General features: G+C 35.4%; 2 protein-coding genes and 1 long non-coding RNA gene across 3 annotated transcripts; 2 read left to right on the top strand and 1 right to left on the bottom strand.

Moving 5' to 3' along the window:
* The first annotated feature begins 9,983 nt into the window (after window positions 1-9,983).
* On the top strand, window positions 9,984-11,837 carry LOC113293185 (GPI-anchored protein LLG1-like). The gene is made up of 3 exons (XM_026541905.1): window positions 9,984-10,209; window positions 10,373-10,432; window positions 11,281-11,837. The coding sequence occupies exons 1-3, from the start codon at window positions 10,134-10,136 to the stop codon at window positions 11,640-11,642; spliced, it is 498 nt and encodes a 165-aa protein (XP_026397690.1). The 5' UTR covers window positions 9,984-10,133; the 3' UTR covers window positions 11,643-11,837.
* Window positions 11,838-12,500: 663 nt separating this feature from the next.
* On the top strand, window positions 12,501-15,093 carry LOC113299101 (GPI-anchored protein LLG2-like). The gene is made up of 3 exons (XM_026548038.1): window positions 12,501-12,732; window positions 12,825-12,881; window positions 14,542-15,093. The coding sequence occupies exons 1-3, from the start codon at window positions 12,657-12,659 to the stop codon at window positions 14,895-14,897; spliced, it is 489 nt and encodes a 162-aa protein (XP_026403823.1). The 5' UTR covers window positions 12,501-12,656; the 3' UTR covers window positions 14,898-15,093.
* A 1,366-nt stretch (window positions 15,094-16,459) lies between these two features.
* Window positions 16,460-20,039, bottom strand: LOC113299102. Its single transcript, XR_003334629.1, has 4 exons — window positions 19,812-20,039; window positions 17,985-18,160; window positions 17,469-17,555; window positions 16,460-16,650 (listed from the first exon to the last, which is right to left on the bottom strand). It is a non-coding gene; the product is annotated as an uncharacterized LOC113299102 (long non-coding RNA).
* Window positions 20,040-20,310: the final 271 nt, after the last annotated feature.

The following is a 20,310-nucleotide window of genomic DNA, read 5'->3' as shown; positions in this document are numbered from 1 at the left end:
TTAAAATCAGGGTGTGCAATCAATGTTACCTTGGTACCAATGCATTCAATATTCACCGTTAGATGAAAACCTTATTAGAGTCGAGCTAATATCTTTCAAACGTTAGATCGAACTTAGATTGTTATAAACAAATGAAATGTGACTTCATTTAGGTATGAGTAATCGTACCCAAACGTGTGCACATAGTTGGCTCAATAATAGTTAACCGAAGTTAGCCATATGAACACTTTCATATCAACCTTGTTCATCTTAATCACAACTAGTTCAAATGACTCAAATGAAACTAGTTATGGAGTTGTTCAATTGTTTATATTCTCATAGAAGTATACAAGACACAATTGAAGAAAAATCGATTTTGATTAACTTGAATCAATTCATGAACATTATAGCCACGGTTTGCAAAAGGTTGCATTCCTTAATATATAAATGTATTAGTTCATGAACAAACCGATTTTAGAATTAACCCACTCAAGTATGCAAACGGGTACGCATACCTAAGTGGCCGGACATAGTTTCGGTTCTCCAGTATGCGAACAGGTACGTATACCTCCAAACTCAGTTGAATTCCCTGACATAAACATTACGCTGGTACGCATACATGTATGCATACTAAGTTCTCGGACTTTAAACTAACCAACCAGTACGCATACGGATATGCTGTCATGTCCCATATCTTATAGGGTGTCATGTCCCATATCTTATAGGCCACCCGTGTATAAGGGCACCCTGGGTGTAGTTAGTCTTAGTTGCTTTTATCTCTTGTGCGTTTAGCACATGTGCTGTCTCATTTCCCTAATAAGTAAAGAGTTTGTATTCCCTGTGGAGGATTATCGAATAGAATTATTGTTTTTGTGAGTTTATCTCCTCTGCCTCTCTGATGTTGGTTTTATCCCAATCTTTACAGTGTAGATCCTATAAGATTGAACCCCTAATTTAGATGTTTGTAGTGTAGATCACTACAAGTGGTATCAGATTAGGTCTTTCCTTGGCACAAAAAATGGCAAACGGTACTAGATTGAGTAAATTGGATGAAAATCAGAAGCGATTCACTCAGGAATTACAGGAATTGCGTGAAGAAGTTCAATCACTCCAATCTGTAAAAGGAGATGTAAAACTACTGAGAACTGATATGGCAAATCAATTTCAACTTTTTCAATCTTATCTAGACAAGAAATTTCAAATGTTTTCGATAAACCAGTTTTCTCTCAAGGGTATAATCATGGCAGTGAGACTAATAATTCCTGGGAAGATGGTGAAGTACCAGATCCTTCCTCTAGTAACAACTTCCAGCATCACCAACCGGTTCATCATCATCGACTTATTCCAACAACAAAGATGGAGGATGTAATTGGCAACGAAGAATTTGTTGAAGACTCAGTTAACATAGAGTTGGTCACTGATTTCAGCTGAAATTCTTCAACCCCATTGGAAGAAGAAGATGATGATTCTCATGAATTGGAGTTGATTCCTCCATATTTCTTTGTTGAATCTGAAGATGTTAATTCGCGTACTGATAGGAGTTTACCATTTGAAGAAGTTGAAACACCAGAGAGAATTGAGTTCTCCAAGGATTTCATTACTCATCTCGATCTGAATTGTAAGCATTCTCTTTATCTCCATTTGGATTTCACTCATTCCATATTTGATCGTGGAAAATGGTTTGATGGGTCAGTTTTCTTTGATGATTACCTTGGAAGAATTGTTTATGAGTTTGTTATAAAACATGGGTATAAACTCAATTCGTTGTTTAGGAATTCAGTTGCAATGGTTTTGGTTCAGGATGGTTATAGTTATACTAGTGATGGACATTATCCGCTTGTTAAAATGCTTCAGTTGGGTATTATGTGTTTCAATGGTAAATGTGTTATCAGTCACCAAATGGCTAGTGAGAAAGCTTCTCACCCTTGTTTCAACCATACAAGTAGAGTATTTGGTCGTGGTAGAGTTGTTAGTTAGTGAACATGGGTACTGGTCAGCTTTGATGTTTAGTGAAGAAATTGTCGGTATGTTAGCTGAATATGGTGTTCCTGGTACTGTTGTGTGATAAAATACCTGCGAGTGCAGTTTGGAATTTTCGGGGTGTTAGAGTTTATTACATCTTGCAGCTCAAAATGTGTAGAGTTTTTGATCGTGGAAAAGAATTTCAATTTCCTAAGGGGTTATTTTTTTATTTGTGAATCTGAAGACTGTTTCAACGCAATTCCTTCTTGTATAATTGTTATTCTCGGGTATTGTTTCGATTTGCTATTTGGGTATTCAAGAGTGTCCTTGTCTGTTATAAATGGTGATAGTCGTGTTATTAGCCATACATTTGATTCCAGGCCTCAACAACGAAGTATGTCCTGGACTAAGTTGATTATTCAAGTGCCTAGACAAAGTGAGTATGGCAATGAACTAGATCGTCCTGCTAAGTTTCTTGCTGGTTTCCGATTCTGTTTTGCTAACTTATTTACCTTCGGTTTATGGATTGTGAGACATGGTGGTAGTACTATCTGGCTCCTCATTGAGTTACCTAGATCACTTAGATCTCTATATGGTTTTGATCAGTACAAAAAAGAGAATAATTGAAGTACAATATGGGTCCTGTAGAAGTATTTGTGATTATTTTCATCTTATCGTCAGTTAAAGATGGTTTATCTACACTTGTCAAAAGCTTACTGTTGATTTTATTGTATGAACCATGGTGGTGTTCCAGCAGAGTTTAATCATCTGAATGGGGAAGGGATAGCCTGAACAAGGTCGTAGAAAATGAGGCAATGGTGGGTGGTGCTCTACATAGTTCGGGCAGATTGCAAGACAAGATTGAACCAAAAGAGGTTGTGAAAGCCGTTGAAAGAGCCTTGTCTGCTGTGGGAATGATGAGATCATTTTTATTCTCACCGACTATTGAATTCAATTTAGAAGTTGACAATGATTTGTGGGTCCTAAAAGGAAAGTAGAAACTAGCTCGACTGGACACGAGCGAACTAAGAGAGATGGTGATGATAACGCTCTTGGTTACCATTGTTATGTTATTATTTGATTGCAACTATCCTCATTATGTAGATGACCTGGGAATTTATAGAAATCCATATGGTGCTGGTGCATGTGATGAGAGACGAAAAGTGTCAGATTTCGCTTCAGGCCTTGCGACTTATAAAAGAGACTTATATAATGCCATGGCTGCTGATAGTGGAAAATTATTTCGCAGTCAGTTGTGCTCTTTCATTGTTGCTCACATGGGCATTTGTAGTGAAGGTGTTGGAACTCTATATGTTGGACAATTAGAGGCGAAGGAGGAGAAGATTAAGGAATTTTTGAAATGTACTGTGATGGGTGTTTTAACCTTGACTGTTGTTCGCCAGTATTTCACTTGTCACATTCGAGTATTAGGTCTGCCATTTCCAAACAACAGTTGTTGCAGAAGAGTGGAAATTCATGAAGAGAGAGTCACAGAGACATCCACAACAGGTGATGGGGTTGTTTTCGACGGTTTAAGTGGTGAAAGTAGATTCTTTGAGTTGTTCACGCAAATGCTTATTGAAGTTGTGGGTGATGGGAGTTGGATTACTTCCGGGTTTACAACCGATACAAGAGATTCAACACATGGCAGTGTGGGATTCCTTCTAAGTCAGGGGTGGCAACAGTTTTTGTCATTGCCAGGTTTAGCAGGGGATGATATCGTTTCAGTGTCTAAGGTAATGGAGGTCCACACATCAGTTACACATGTTTTAGAGCATTTTAGGACACTATCCATAGCGAATGGTAAAAAGCTTGACTCACAGGCCATCAATGATATTTTTATCCTTCTCAGAAGAGACTGTCTTGCTTTGTTAGTTGTGAGAATTCGCTTGCGCCTACAAGTCTTTATGCACGTTAGTTGATGGGGAGAAATGATGAGGATTCACGCTCATACCACTACCGGTTATGGGAAGAGATCACTTACACTCCAGAGTGCTGACACAGTCAATTATCATCATTCTAATTTTAAAGTTATTATTTGTGGTGGAATAGTAACCAAGACTGACCCTGCCAGATGTTCTTCCACTAATACCTACCAAGCTGTGATCAACATTTTTGGTTTGTTCACCTTGGAATTTACACAAGGGCATAAGTTCATCAGCTGCTGGAAGGGGAAAAGTGTAGTTCATCCATGTTGGCCACAACTGCAAACAGCTGGTAACCGCAAGAGGTCTAATCCATGTAAAATGGGATGCAACCTGACACCTTTAGAGCTGTTGTTATTGCCTCACTTAGTAAGTTCAGCAAGGGCGACTCATTATTGTTTTTTCTCGGCCTACTACACACAAATAAGTACTCAAAGTGTTCGTGAACAAGCTGCAACAACAACCATGTATCTCTTCCGACCTTACTCATTCCATTTTCATATCTGTCATCCTTGAGGACAAGGATGATTTGAAGGGGTGGGGATTGTCATGTCCCATATCTTATAGGGCGTCATGTCCCATATCTTATAGGCCACCCGTGTATAAGGGCACCCTGGGTGTAGTTAGTCTTAGTTGCTTATCTCTTGTGCATTTGGCACATGTGTTGTCTCATTTCCCTAATAAGTAAAGAGTCTGTATTCCTGTGGAGGATTATCGAATAGAATTATTATTTTTGTGAGTTTATCTCCTCTGCCTCTCTGAGGTTGGTTTTATCCCAATCTTTACAGTGTAGATCCTATAAGATTGAACCCCTAATTTAGATGTTTGTAGTGTAGATCACTACAAGTGGTATCAGATTAGGTCTTTCCTTGGCACACAAAATGGCAAACGGTACTAGATTGAGTAAATTGGATGAAAATCAGAAGAGATTCACTCAGGAATTACAAGAATTGCGTGAAGAATTTCAATCACTCCAATCTGTAAAAGGAGATGTAAAACTACTGATATTTGATATGGCAAATCAATTTCAACTTTTTCAATCTTATCTAGACAAGAAATTTCAAATGGTTTTCGATAAACCAATTTTCTCTCAAGGGTATAATCATGGCAGTGAGGCTAATAATTCCTGGGAAGATGGTGAAGTACCAGATCCTTCCTCTAGTAACAACTTCCAGCATCACCAACCGGTTCATCATCATCGACTTATTCCAACAACAAAGATGGAGGATGTAATTGGCAACGAAGAATTTGTTGAATACTCAGTTAACATAGAGTTGGTCACTGATTTCAGATGAAATTCTTCAACCCCATTGGAAGAAGAAGATGATGATTCTCATGAATTGGAGTTGATTCCTCCATATTTCTTTGTTGAATCTGAAGATGTTAATTCGCCTACTGGTAGGAGTTTACCATTTGAAGAGGTTGAAACACCAGAGAGAATTGAGTTCTCCAAGGATTTCATTACTCACCTCGATCTGAATTGTAAGCATTCTCTTTATCTCCATTTGGATTTCACTCATTCCATATTTGATCGTGGAAAATGGTTTGATGGGTCAGTTTTCTTTGATGATTACCTTGGAAGAATTTTTTATGAGTTTGTTATAAAACATGGGTATAAACTCAATTCATTGTTTAGGAATTCAGTTGCAATGGTTTTGGTTCAGGATGGTTATAGTTATACTAGTGACGGACATTATCCGCTTGTTTAAAATGCTTCAGTTGGGTATTATGTGTTTCAATGGTAAATGTGTTATCAGTCACCAAATGGCTAGTGAGAAAGCTTCTCACCCTTGTTTCAACCATACAAGTAGAGTATTTGGTCGTGGTAGAGCTGTTAGTTAGTGAACATGGGTACTGGTCAGCTTTGATGTTTAGTGAAGAAATTGTCGGTATGTTAGCTGAATATGGTGTTCCTGGTACTGTTGTGTGATAAAATGCCTGCGAGTGCAGTTTGGAATTTTCGGGGTGTTAGAGTTTATTACATCTTGCAGCTCAAAGTGTGTAGAGTTTTTGATCGTGGAAAAGAATTTCAATTTCCTAAGGGGTTATTTTCTTTTATTTGTGAATCAAAAGACTGTTTAAACGCAATTCCTTCTTGTATGATTGTTATTCTCGGGTATTGTTTCGATTTGCTATTTGGGTATTCAAGAGTGTCCTTGTCTGTTATAAATGGTGATAGTCGTGTTATTAGCCAGACATTTGATATCAGGCCTCAACAACGAAGTATGTTCTGGACTAAGTTGATTCTTCAAGTTCCTAGACAAAGTGAGTATGGAAATGAACTAGATCGTCCTGCTAAGTTGCTTGCTGGTTTTCGATTCTGTTTTGCTAACTTATTTACCTTCGGTTTATGGATTGTGAGACATGGTGGTGGTACTATCTGGCTCCTCATTGAGTTACTTAGATCACTTAGATCTCTATATGGTTTTGATCAGTACAAAAAAAGAGAATAAGTTGAAGTACAATATGGGTCCTGTAGAAGTATTTGTGATTATTTTCATCTTATCGGCAGTTAAAGATGGTTTATCTACACTTGTCAAAAACTTATTGTTGAGTTTATTGTATGAACCATGGTGGTGTTCCAGAAGAGTGGAATCATCTGAATGGGGAAGGGATAGCCTGAACAAGGTCGTAGAAAATGAGGCAATTGTGGGTGGTGCTCTACATAGTTCGGGCAAATTGCAAGACAAGATTGAACCAAAAGAGGTTGTGAAAGCCGTTGAAAGAGCCTTGTCTGCTGTGGGAATGATGAGATCATTTTTATTCTCACTGACTATTGAATTCAATTTAGAAGTTGACAATGATTCGTGGGTCCTAAAAGGAAAGTAGAAACTAGCTCGACTGGACAAAAGGTGATGGGGTTGTTTTCGACGGTTTAAGTGGTGAAAGCAGATTCTTTGAGTTGTTCACGCAAATTCTTATTGAAGTTGTGGGTGATGGGAGTTGGATTACTTCCGGGTTTACAACCGATACAAGATATTCAATACATGGCAGTGTGGGATTCCTTCTAAGTCAGGGGTGGCAACAGTTTTTGTCATTGCCACGTTCAGCAGGGGATGATATCGTTTCAGTATTTAAGGTAATGGAGGTCCACACATCAGTTACACATGTCTTAGAGCATTTTAGGACACTATCCATAGCGAATGGTAAAAAGCTTGACTCACAGGCCATCAATGATATTTTTATCCTTCTCAGAAGAGACTGTCTTGCTTTGTTAGTTGTGAGAATTTGCTTGCGCCTACAAGTCTTTATGCACGTTAGTTGCTGGGAAGAAATGATGAGGATTCATGCTCATACCACTACCGGTTATGGGAAGAGATCACTTACACTCCAGAGTGCTGACACAGTCAATTATCATCATGCTAATTTTAAAGTTATTGTTTGTGGTGGAATAGTAACCAAGACTGACCCTGCCAGATGTTCTTCCACTAATACCTACCAAGCTGTGATCAGCATTTTTGGTTTGTTCACCTTGGAATTTACACAAGGGCATAAGTTCATCAGCTGCTGGAAGGGGAAAAGTGTAGTTCATCCATGTTGGCCACAACTGCAAACAGCTGGTAACCACAAGAGGTCTACTCCATGTAAAATGGGATGCAACCTGGCACTTTTAGAGCTGTTGTTATTGCCTCACTTAGTAAGTTCAGCAAGGGCGACTCATTATTTTTTTTTCTCGGCCTACTACACACAAATAAGTACTCAAAGTGTTCGTGAACAATCTGCAACAACAACCATGTATCTCTTCCGCCCTTACTCATTCCATTTTCATATCTGTCATCCTTGAGGACAAGGATGATTTGAAGGGGTGGGGATTTTCATGTCCCATATCTTATAGAGTGTCATGTCCCATATCTTATAGGCCACCCGTGTATAAGGGCACCCTGGGTGTAGTTAGTCTTAGTTTCTTATCTCTTGTGCATTTGCACATGTGTTGTCTCATTTCCATAATAAGTAAAGAGTATGTATTCCCTGTGGAGGATTATCGAACAGAATTATTGTTTTTGTGAGTTTATCTCCTCCGCCTATCTGAGGTTGGTTTTATCCCAATCTTTAAAGTGTAGATCCTGTAAGATTGAACCCCTAATTTAGCTGATTGGAGTGTAGATCACTACATATTCATACTATGGTTCCCGGACTTTGAATAACTTGTAACAGTTAGCATACAAGTACACATACTGTGCCATATTCAATCAATGGTTGATCGTTCTAAACTCCATTTTAATCATTGAAACATTCTTGGAAGACGGGAATAGCTGTCTCACACAAACTATTAGCTTCAAAGCAATTTTCAAGTGATCAATAGATCAATACGAAACATTCTGAGTCTACATCAAAGGACTGTCTCACACAAATCATGTAAGATGTTACCAGGCGTTTTTCACATTGATCATCTTTTGACTTTCGTCAACAATAAAGATAAACTTGGTTAAAGTGAAAGCTTACCAACACATATTTCGAGAAATATTTAAGCGAGTTAAACTCAACTCGAAATATCAAATGTGTATACTATAAAGTCTATATAGCTATACAACTTTTGTCTCAATAGGACATATAATAGAAATAGACTTCTGAGTGATAGATGAGTTCAAGTCTCCACATACCTTTTGTTGATGAAGTTCCACAAGCTCCCCTTAGTAGTTCTTCATCTTCAATCGATGAACGTCGTGAAATCTAATGCTCAAATACACATTCTATCCTAGTCCGAGACATAGCTATAAGTAGACTAGAAATCAAGACTTATAGTTTTGGAAACTAAACTTGACAACAAGCTTGAGATAGCAACGCTTGCGAGTTCCACCGAGCAGTGCTCTAACAAAAAGTTTGAGGTGTTTTAATGAATCTAGCTTTATCTTCTCTTTTATTTTTCTTTGTTCTTTTGTCTGGTTTCATATTTTAACTAAAACTAACTTTTGATCTCTAATTTCAAATAAATTGAACTAACCTTTTTCTTGACTTTTGTTTCTTGTACTAATTGATATTGCTTGTGGTGTTTTGAGAAGGGAATCTTGTGTCTTTTCCATTCCATATAGATGCGTGTCTTCTTATTGTTACTAAACAAGCGTTCCTTTATATTTATAAAAGTCGTAGTCTTACAATGACTTAAACGCAATTCTCTTCTCAAAAGTGTGTATGTGTCGTCGATATATTTAGCAAGACAACAGTGGGGTTCTTGTTCTCTATTTGGTACAGAACTAGAGTACTGTACAACGAGTTTGGTATGTTATATCTTGAGGGTTATGTTGTCAAAATCTACTGCAACGGATTTACTTCCGTATAGACGCAAAAAACCTTAAACAAAGCAACTTTGTCTGCACCTCAACCCAGATTTCCTTATTATAATTTTCATCGACCTTTGTTATTTACATATTATTTTACGAAGGAAGGTATACAAAAAAAAATGTGGAAGGAAATTTATAATTTTTTTCTCAACATTTTCTTTTCATTTAGCCCATATGTAATTTTCTATTAAAAATATAATAATTGTGAGGGCATTAAGTAATTTGGCTATGTGGTCATATTTAAAGTCTTATTTTGATATCGTATTAACTTTATATGCTATCGACATTCTTTATAATTTTACTTCTACTTTTCTTTTACTTTATCTGTCAATTTATTCATCTTCCCGGCGCAAGTCGGCGCTTTCGTTCCTAAATCTCACTAATATAAAGAAAAGAGCTCTTTTTGGTAGAAGACCCTCTAAATTACTTAGTTGTCCCCATTTTCTACATATTTACATAAATACCATTGATTTAAAAATTGATCAAAAAATTTAAAAACTTATTATCTTACAAAATATACACCGGATTTTTTTAAAATTTATATATTTGAAAAGCTCTTTCAATTATCTACGTAACGAGTACAAATAAGAATAGTAAATTTTTGTTTTAGGAAAAACATTTCATGACTTACTAGTAATAATAATAAAAAAAAAGGATTTTGGTTCCTTATAGAATTTTCTTTGATTAGTATTTTTTTTTATTTGAAAATAATGTTGGTATTTGTACGCAGTGGAAGCCTCTATTAATTAATCGATTGAAAGACCGTTGATATTGGAGGTTACACGGTCATGGCGATTTTATCTCGTCTCTTACAGTTTTATTTTCTAACAGAAAAAAACCAAGAAACAAATGTTCCTCTCTCTCCCTTTCTAACTCTGTATTTTGATTTCTTTTGTCTCTTCATACTAACTCAGCTGATGATAGGGAGATCGTAAAGAGATCTCCCAACAACCACCAAGCACAACTATTTAAACATAATAATAACAACATGGTTTGGAAAACTTGTTTCTCTGTAATTCTGTTCTTTGCTTTGACGGAATTGGCCACCTCAAATTTCATTTCAGGTGATTAATTATATTGATTTGAAGTGTCAAGTTTCTACTTGTTTATGCCAATGCCATTCAATACATGGAGTAAATTCGTGCAAACATAGATGGGGATATAGATCAAAATAATAGGAAAACATAACCTAATAATAATTTGTTCTTATCTGAATTTTGGTTGTAGGTGATGTCTTTGAGGCATCGCATGGATCCACAGGCCGTTCACTCCTCCAGGCGAAAAAAGGTAAATTTTCTTTGCGATGTCTTTTTAAAATCCGAGGAAAATTGTTTCGTCGCATTATCTCTTACTTTGATAGTCTTTTTAAAAGAAGGTTATTATTGGGGCGTCACATTCCAATAGAGGGGCATCACCTAAGTAAATCTACAAAAACCCTTATATGAAATATTTTCATAATGACTAAACAACCGTTAATTTTTAGATTAAATTACTGATTACGATTTATAATTATCCGAAACATAATTTTTTGTGGATTACGACTAGGATGTACCAATTTTCTAACCGTAGATATATATTTTCTTACTATCTACGGCTAGGAATAAGCAGCTTCCAATCATAACAGGTTTTAAGATTTATTACGGTTATGAATTTCTAACCGTAAATGAAGTTTGACGGCTAGGTTAGGTTGTCTAGTCAACCGTAAATGAAGTTTGACGACTAGGTTAGGTTGTCTAGTCAATCGTAAATGATGTTTTACGGCTAGGTTAGGGTGTAGATAACCGTAAATGAAGTTTTGCGGCTAGGTTAGGTGTCTAGTCAATCGTAAATGAAGCTTTACGGCTAGGTTAGGTTGTAGATATATATTCCATCAGGTGGATTTGATTTGCAAGGTTGTCTAGCCAACCGTAAACAAAAATCACATTGAAGGGTAACCTAGACATTTGATATTGCATCAAAACACGCCATAACCAACCTTTTAGTCACTAGGAATCCATGTGAAGCTCCTCTATTGGAATGTGACGCCCCAATAATAGTCTTCTTTTAGAAAGAATGAAAGATAATTGCGTAAGCAACTGGTTTAGATTGAATAATATTTGTCTTATAATTAATTTTTATTTTATGATACACGACAGGTTGCTCAGTGGATTTTGAAAACATGAACTACACAATCATAACGAGCCAGTGCAAAGGACCTCAATACCCTGCTAAGCAATGTTGTGCCGCCTTGTTAGAATTTATGTGTCCATTTGCAGATCAAATTAATGACTTGAATAGTGATTGTGCAACCACGGCTTTCAGCTACATAAATTTGTATGGAAAGTACCCACCTGGTTTGTTTGCAAATGAATGTCATGGAGGTAAAGATGGTCTTGATTGTTCTGACTCACCTCCACCAGGAAAATCTTCATCTAGTATCAACTTACCTAGTAGAAAAACAAATATTACAGCTTCCTTTCTAATAGTTGCCTTGTCCCTCGTACTAGTATTTTTCTAATAATATAAATATTATCCCGAAAATTCTTAAAGATGGATTGGGCGGGCAGTCGGGTCGTACATTTTTCAGTTGTGATGATGACCTAGATCCATTTTGCAATCTGTAAGTATGAATGTTTACGTTATTAATCATGTACACAACTTTTAATTTGAAGAGGTATATATATTCATACTTCGGTATCTTTTCTTTCTTTTAGCCATGTTTCTTCTCTCTTATTGGTTTAGTTTTTCTTACCATCCATGAATAAATATAATTTATGTCTCGACATCTCGCTATTGAAAATGTAAATGATTTCATTTTTTTATCGATAACGAATCCCGTGATCTTGTTCAAACTCAGATTATTGATATGATTACCGAATAATTTTACCACAACATCGGCAAGGCACATGATTTCTTTTGCATTTCATGCTTAAATGTGATAGAGTTATTTTAGTTTACTTCCTTGAACGCCGTTCATTGATTATAAGGCGACTCGCTCCGTTGTTATTATTGGGTGTTTGGGCGGCATTATTTTAAGCATTCGGGAAAACTTTATTTACCCATCTGCATAATGTCCCTTTCACCGGTAATGCAGTAGCACAGATCTTGGGATAATGACCCCCTGACCCTGTCCTTAAATACTTACTTGTGCTTCACTGTTCCGTCGAATGACACACCAAAAACCTATTAATAAAAATTTGACCGGAGGCAAATTATCAATTTTTACCGGATTATTATTTATTTACTGTAAAAGAAGGGGATTAATTAGATAGATAAACTAAATGGCAGTGCAGTTGATGTTAACACTAACCGTAAGAAATACTAATAAATACTGATAACGGGAAACAACTCTCACTAAAAACGCGTCCTTTTCGGTGTCATTTCTTGGCCTTACGCGTTGCCACCTTTTCTCCCAGCGTTTACATAAATCGCAAAATTGGAAAAAAAGAATGAAAAACTAGTCTTTTTTTTCCTTTTCTTCTAATTTCTCTCAGCTGAAAGGGAGATTGAAAAGGATCTATTTCGTTCAAGGATGGCTTGGAATCACTGCTTATTGGTTTTGTTCATCTTCGTTTTTACGGGATTAGCCACTTCAAGCTTCATCTCAGGTGAGATTTTGACTCCAGACTTTGCAGAATTTGATTCCTGAAATATCTGTCTGTAATTAATTGTTTTTCTTTAAATCTGACGAATTTCGCAGATGATATCTTTGAATCGCATGGATCCAATGGACGAACACTCCTCCAAGCAAAATCAGGTATTCTTTATATTAGTTAGATATATTGGGTCATTTGTTTTCGTTTTGCAAATTTGATTCAGCTGGTCGAAGATGTAGTGCTTTCTCCATTAGTTTTTGCTCTGTTTTCAAGTAATAAGCTGTAAAGGTTGGAACTTTCATCAATATCTTTTTCTGTGGAAACAAGAAGGCTGTCGATGTGAAATTTAGGTTTAAATAGATTCACTAGATTGATAAATGCACTTAATTTTTGGAAGTGGAGAATTAAACGAGATATCGATAGTTCGCTTAAAATTGATCCAGTCTTCATTTTTATTTTTTTCTTAAAGAAGAGAGAATAGGTTCTGCAGGGGAACATTAGGGCTCGAAGAGATTTCAACAGAGTCCATGATTGTTTGACTTGAAATTGAGCAGAAACCGAATCATGATTTATTTGCCATAGGTAACAAAAAGAAACTGAATGATGGTGCTAAGAATAGATATGATGATTGTGGATGAAATTAAAATGCAAACTACTTGCAGTTCTTGAACAAACCTAAATCATTTTAAAACCATATCATTTCAGTAAGATTTTTTAGACTCTAGAAGCCTGGTTTATCCATTTCGTTGGCTAGTTTAATGCAATTTGTTCAGTTTGCACGGTCGGGCTTAGTTGGTGTTGTTGAATGGCAGGTAAGTTTCAACCATGACTGTTTGACTTGTTGCATATAATTATGAACTTCATAGAGAGTTAAAAGTCAAAAGGTATAGTGTTATTATGTGTTGAAATTCACGATGCATATATGTATTTTCGACAACAAAAGCAAAAGTACTTGTCAAAGCATGTCAGTGTGTACATTTGTAGAAGTTTTAAAAAGTACTGTATCTCATGAAAGAAGGTAGGTTAGTCATATGTAAACTCAAATATACGCTATCTGTTAGATCGTAAACATACATTCTGATACATGGAGAACTAGGTAAGTCAATTAGAAATAATTGACTGAAGCGGTACAACTCTTGTATAGAAGTGCTCAGCAAAGGTAGAAAACGAAAGAATATAGAAGATTTGATGGACAGGAATCTGAGAATAAATAGAGGAAGATTGAAGAGACAGAAGTTTACAGTTCTCATAATTATTATTTGCTCAAGTAGTTATGTTAAAGAGGAGATAGGAAACCTCTGATTATGTCTGAACCCAACTAATAACCCTATTATCGTTAAAGGGATGAGGATTGTGGGAGATGGTGAAAGTATTGAGTTATCTGAAAAATCGTAAGGTTAGATTTTGCTGCCTTTTAGTCCAAAACATAGTGTAAGAATTCATTTCTCTTCTCTTTACACATGGCGGTGCTGTTCCAAACAGGAGCATAAAGCTTATGCCCTAAAGGATGCAGCTATAAACATTTTGGCTCGTATATTATTGGAAAATCAGAAATCCCACGAGGAGACCTTGATATATTTAAGAGTAGTCAGGCAACCTACATGGTTAAGGATTCCTGATTCAAACCTAATGATATGAGCAGCTTCAACTAAACTAATTATCTGAAATCAATTTATTATGTCTAGAGCCAAGATTCCAAGCCTAATCCATTTGAGCAGGCATATATATTATATAACAAATGGTCATGTTTTATATTGCTCGGGTGCAATTTGTGTAGCTCATACAGAGTGTCATTTAACTTTTGTCCATTATCAACTGCAGGTTGCGCAGTGAACTTCGAATTCCAGAACTATACTATTATCACCAGCCAGTGCAAAGGACCACAATACCCGCCTAAACTCTGTTGTGGCGCCTTCAAAGAATTTGCTTGCCCCTTCGCAGAAGATATAAATGACTTAACTAATGATTGTGCAACAACTATGTTCAGCTACATAAATCTCTATGGTAAATATCCACCTGGCTTGTTCGCAAGTGAATGTCGGGAAGACAAGCAAGGGCTGGCATGTCCCGACAGTCCCCCGGGAAGTTCCAGCGAAGGCTCAGTCTCTCGGCCTTTATCATTTCCACTGGTTCTTATTCTAACAGTTGGTGTTCTACTAGTGTTTGGCCAGTTGTGATCTATCGGTGGTGTATTCTAAATTTGCCTAACTCTCATTCAAAAACGGGGTTGCTATTGTTTTCGAGGGGGGTTCATTTTTCCGGCAGTGTTGTATCTTATTGTAACAGTAAAGGTTTCCTAACTTGTCTAATATTCTTTAAATGACCATATTGAATTATATAGTATATATAAATATTTTTATGTGTTTGTAATTGCATTGTTTGTCTACAAATTGTATAGCTTCTTAATTGTTAATTCATCTTGGGCTGGGTTTAGGGTGTGCGGGCTGGACGACAGAAACCTATTTAATTTACCTTCAACAGTCAACAGCATTATAGGCTTGTAGCATATTTCAGAGATACATAGTGCGTGAGAACCAATAAAGAAGAAGTCAGCTGGTATTTGATCAATTAAAAAGACTTCCGGTGATGTTTTACTGTCAAGTCGAGTTAGCTTTATGAGTTTATCTGTTTAGGTTAGCAATTTGCATCTCACCATTTTTATGCAGTTTGGACATTATTGCCCTGTCAAAATAAGTTGATTTTTTTCCATTGCCGTCTTAAAGCCTTGTAAGCCCAGAGCCGATCCTGAGATTAGAAGGACCCTGTGCGAACTTGTTTATAAGGCCTTTTATGCGGTTAAAAGTTTTTTCGCCCAAGATATCATAATAACAATTAACATAAATTTTTTTGTTAATATATCCAAATACTACTTTCTCCGTTTCACAAAGACAGTCCGCTTTGACTTTTTCAAAATATTAAGGAGACCATACTATTTTACTTGACTACCCTTAGTTGCTTACCTATTTTATTTTAATAAAAATGATAGCAATAAAGACTATCCAAAATTGGTGTGAGAATTATAAAAATACGAAATATAAAAGGGAAATTTAAAAGATATTGAATTTAAGAAGTATAAACTTTATAAGGAATCTAATTTTTAGAGTTAAATGTATATTTCCTTAAAAGGAATGAAGGATCTATTTGTTTCCTCAATTATACTAATTTATTTAATATTTTAGATTGGGTCACGTTAAAAATGGATTTATGAATATAAAGAATTCAAGGATATATTAGAGAGTTCATTGAAAAAATATGACTACAAACAGAAGCTGGACACAATTTTTAAACTGACGAAAAAGGAATAGAGGACGGTCTTTCAGAAACAGAGGGAGTATACTGTAATTGTCATACAACTCATTTTTTTATTGACAATTTTTGAAAATATATACTAAAAGAAAAAAGTAAAACTAATAGGACGAAACTAAAAACACTTTGCATATAATAAACAATCTATGAATGGGAAAAATACGGTTCAGTCCAAAAATCATTCCAAATGTACAGTTTAGTCCAGTCCGAATCAACTAGGTACAGATTAGTCCAAAAATATGGAAAGTACACTAATAACCCTCATTATTTACCATTTAGTCCAAATATTTGCAATTTAGTCCGCACTGACTCATGATGATGTCAGCAATTTTAAATAATTAAAAACAATTTATTTTTTGAACCGCTCGTTCAAAATCGACAAACTTTATATATTTGGAAAGCATTTTTTGAGAGTTACAAAAGGAGTGCCCATACGACTATATAATTTTCATTTTTTAAAATTTTTAATTTACATTGGTGTGTACAATAATGTACACCACTGCAAAAATCCAAAAAATCCATGATAGCCAAACTGCCACCCTAATCGCACAGACTGAAAAAAATACCAAGCCAATCTCCAGTTGGATAACATCCATATTTGCAGAGGTAAGTTTAGCAGATAACCTGCATCGAGGACAAACCAATGAACATAAGAAATCGAAACTTGGAAAGAAAGTGATTATCCTTTCACCAACATCCACATAAGAAAACAAAACAAGAAAACGATCAAAATAAAAAGTTACTTAGTTTATGGTCAGAGACACAATCCATGTGGGCATTACTAGACAAACTTAATATGCATTCGAAACATCCCAGTACAGTGATTCATTGCACTTTACCAAAAAGAAGATTGCTAACATACATAACAGATCAATCATACTCATACCCAGACCTACTTTTTCATGAGAAGTATATTGGCGCATCAATATATTCATCCCTGTGAAACATTCCTAAAACCGATCCTTCATAGCCACAAAAAAACCTACTTTTTCATTGAAAATACACTGGTGCACCAATATGTACACCCCTGCAAAACATGCACAAAATTGATCATTCATATTCACACTCGGGCAACACTCTTTCATGGGAATTATACAGGTACACCAATGTGTACACCCCTCCGAAACATGCAGAAAAACGATCATTCATAACCACACACACACCTACTTTTACATGGGAATTACAGAGGTGCACCAATACGTACACCGCTTAAAAACATGCATAAAGATAATCATTCACAACCGCAGACAAACCTATTTTTCATGGGAGTTACTTCCCACAGGTGCACCAATATGTACATCATTGTAAAACAAGGGAAACACATTTTTTCATAAGATTTACACAGGTGCACCAATATGTACACCCCTGTAAAACATGCACAACACCAATCATTCGTATTAACAATCAACAAGTTTATAACTATATACACATTAGCTACGTACCTCTATTATTGTGAATGTTGTACGAAGTTTCTCCTCTTTCTCCTTATTATGAACCATTAAAAGAAGTTGTAACCTGTCCAAGTAGGCCTGTCAATGGAAGAATATCCGTCGGATATTTAGAAATCCGATATCCGACATGTTAAGCACTACCGGATATTCGATATCCGATAATATCCTATAGGATATCAAAATCAGATATCGATTCCGATAGGCTAAGCTGTCGGATATCCGATAAATATCCGATAGTATCCGGTTATAAAAAAAAAAGCTTTAAAAACCTTGTAAAACATTTTCATAATTGACACTTATGGGATATTTATCCGACAATATCCGATAATATCCGATACTAGACTCGAAATTAGGATAAATTACAAATAAGTTCCTATACTATCGGATATCGGATATTAACATTTCGGATGGGGTCTAATCCCTTTCCGATATGTTAAGGAAGAAATATCCGATATCCGCTAAAACGGATAAAATCCTATAGGATCTCGAATACTCGGAAACGGATACCGGATATCGGACAAATATTGACAGGCCTATGTCCAAGTCTTCTCTTTGCATGCTGACACACACAATTCCAGTTCCATGCTTTATAATAACCGCCATAGCTTTAGGATTTGTTAAACTGATGCCATTATTAAATCTCCTTCATTTTCTCTATCGTCGTCATCAACAACAATGACCATCTGCAAGATAGACTCAAAAAAATTAAATTAAATCATGGAAAACTCGATCATTCCATTTCAAACCCAATTCCGAGCTAAGGGTACACCAATATGTACACTTGTATTACAGGTGCACCAATTTGTACACTTGTTTTACAGGTGCACCAATATATACACTTGTATTAACAATCAGCATGTGTATACTAGTTTATACACCCTAGTTATTTACGTATATATTAGCTTAATGAGTCATTTTACCACATATGTACTAGTTTGTACACCCTAGTTATTTAGGCAAGCGTAAGCATAATCATTCTTTTTTTCACATGTGTATAAGTATGTACACCCTAATTATTTACCTCAAAACATGCATCATTTTCATATAATCACGACACATAATTGTGAGTGCAAAAATACTATTCATTGGGGCATAATTAGAACAACGAACTTGAATTAAATATGCTTGTATGCGAACAAATTAACAAAAAACAATTGATTGCTGGTGTCAGGAAATGGAAAAGACATATAGTACTTTCGATTTAATTCTAGAAAACAAATCCAAAAGAGTTTCATGAAACACAGAATGTCAAGCCATCATCACATGAATTCAGGACTTAAATCACAGGATTTAAAAATAATTTTCAAACATATATAAATGCAAAGGGGATGCAAGTATAACAAGTGAATGTTCTATGTAAACGAATCGAAATCACCATAATCCTAAACAGGAAAAAGTTATAGTGAATCTATGTTACTAACGGAACTCACAACCATCGGGAGTTTATGTACCAAAAAATGGTCCAAAGAAAATGAGCTTCTAACAGAAAAAAAAAAAAAAAAGAGAAAATAAATATAAAATCAAAAATCCCATAGCTTAACATAGAATGGAGAATCCATACCATGATAACACCAATCAGAGTTTTTATTATTGACAACTAAATATACAATTTAAAGAATAAAAAACTTGCATTAATTAACAATAAATAAAAGTTTCATAATTAGCAAAGTCAACTAAAGCTCTTGTTAGTTAACAACACACAGGGAATTTAATTGGAACTATTAAAGCATTCAAACAAATTAACGAATAAGTTAAAGAAATTTTAATTTCTTATCAAGCATGTGTTGTTCCTATTGCAAGAAAAGTATTTCAAGCCGCTATCGTCATTCCCCTTAGTTCTATTTTTCATTCTAGGATGGAATAGTAAGAAACATATCAATGTTAATAGATTTTAAAACACTTGGCCAATTAAGAGATAGTTTTGTATCAAAATATCCACCAATGTGCGACATCTACAAATTTAACGCGATACATGTGGAGGCATATCAAAAATATCAAATATGGAAACGCATACATGAAATGCATATGAAGAACCTTAAATTAAGCCCATATGCCTGTTTTCAAGTCCTCGGGGAAAACTTCTAAATTATCCCGTGTTTGAAAATATTTCATTTTCAAAATTAGTTGATGGGTAATGAAGATTCAGATTCGCTGATTATGAATATGAAATCATATTTTAAGATCGAAAAAAAAGATTGAGAGATCAATCAAATCTTATACATGAACCCTAAAAAATTTTAATGAATTGTTTCCCGTAAATTATAGATCAAAATGAAATAACAATGAGATAATCTTAGGTTGGAAGGAAATAAAAATTTAAGAAGAAAAAAATACCTCTATCTCACCAATTTTCAGTGAGTCGTTGGATTTCATGTTCAGGAATAGGGAAGATGATTACAAATATCATCTTCAACTATAAGTAATTTCTTCTTCAGGAACAAAGATCAGACTGATTGGTGTGTACGATCATAATAAGCGAAAAACAGTAACCAAAATCAAATTTAAACCTGAAAAACTTTCTCCACCAAAGATCGCCTCTCTCTAACGGTTTCTCCTACAGACGAAAATCTCAGATCTAGAATAAAAGTATTGAAATGTAGATTGAAATATTGAAGGATATTTTGGGTAATAAAATAACGTAAGAAATATAGGATTTGTGAGAATTTGGACTGACTCGTCCATATTTGGACTAAATTGTTGGAGGCGGGGATTTTTTGGACTAGAGAGTACTAAGCCTGAGATGAGTGGACTAAAACGTTCCAAGCCCAATAACTTTGGGACTAAACGTCGATTTCTACTCTATGAATTTGGTATATAGTTTATATACACGCAC

The sequence above is a fragment of the Papaver somniferum genome, chromosome 7, assembly GCF_003573695.1.
Source record: "Papaver somniferum cultivar HN1 chromosome 7, ASM357369v1, whole genome shotgun sequence".
In the NCBI taxonomy this organism is placed as follows: domain Eukaryota; kingdom Viridiplantae; phylum Streptophyta; class Magnoliopsida; order Ranunculales; family Papaveraceae; genus Papaver; species Papaver somniferum.
Note: the sequence above shows the minus strand (reverse complement) of the source record. Positions and strands in the feature narration are given on the sequence as shown.

What these genes read in the sequence shown, in the direction of transcription:
- LOC113293185 (XM_026541905.1), top strand. Translation starts at nt 10,134, where the DNA reads ATGGTTTGGAAAACTTGTTTCTCTGTAATTCTGTTCTTTGCTTTGACG. An exon ending in CACCTCAAATTTCATTTCAG is followed by an intron (nt 10,210 to 10,372) that starts GTGATTAATTAT and finishes TTTTGGTTGTAG; the next exon opens with GTGATGTCTTTGAGGCATCG. An exon ending in ACTCCTCCAGGCGAAAAAAG is followed by an intron (nt 10,433 to 11,280) that starts GTAAATTTTCTT and finishes GATACACGACAG; the next exon opens with GTTGCTCAGTGGATTTTGAA.
- LOC113299101 (XM_026548038.1), top strand. Translation starts at nt 12,657, where the DNA reads ATGGCTTGGAATCACTGCTTATTGGTTTTGTTCATCTTCGTTTTTACG. An exon ending in CACTTCAAGCTTCATCTCAG is followed by an intron (nt 12,733 to 12,824) that starts GTGAGATTTTGA and finishes CGAATTTCGCAG; the next exon opens with ATGATATCTTTGAATCGCAT. An exon ending in ACTCCTCCAAGCAAAATCAG is followed by an intron (nt 12,882 to 14,541) that starts GTATTCTTTATA and finishes TATCAACTGCAG; the next exon opens with GTTGCGCAGTGAACTTCGAA.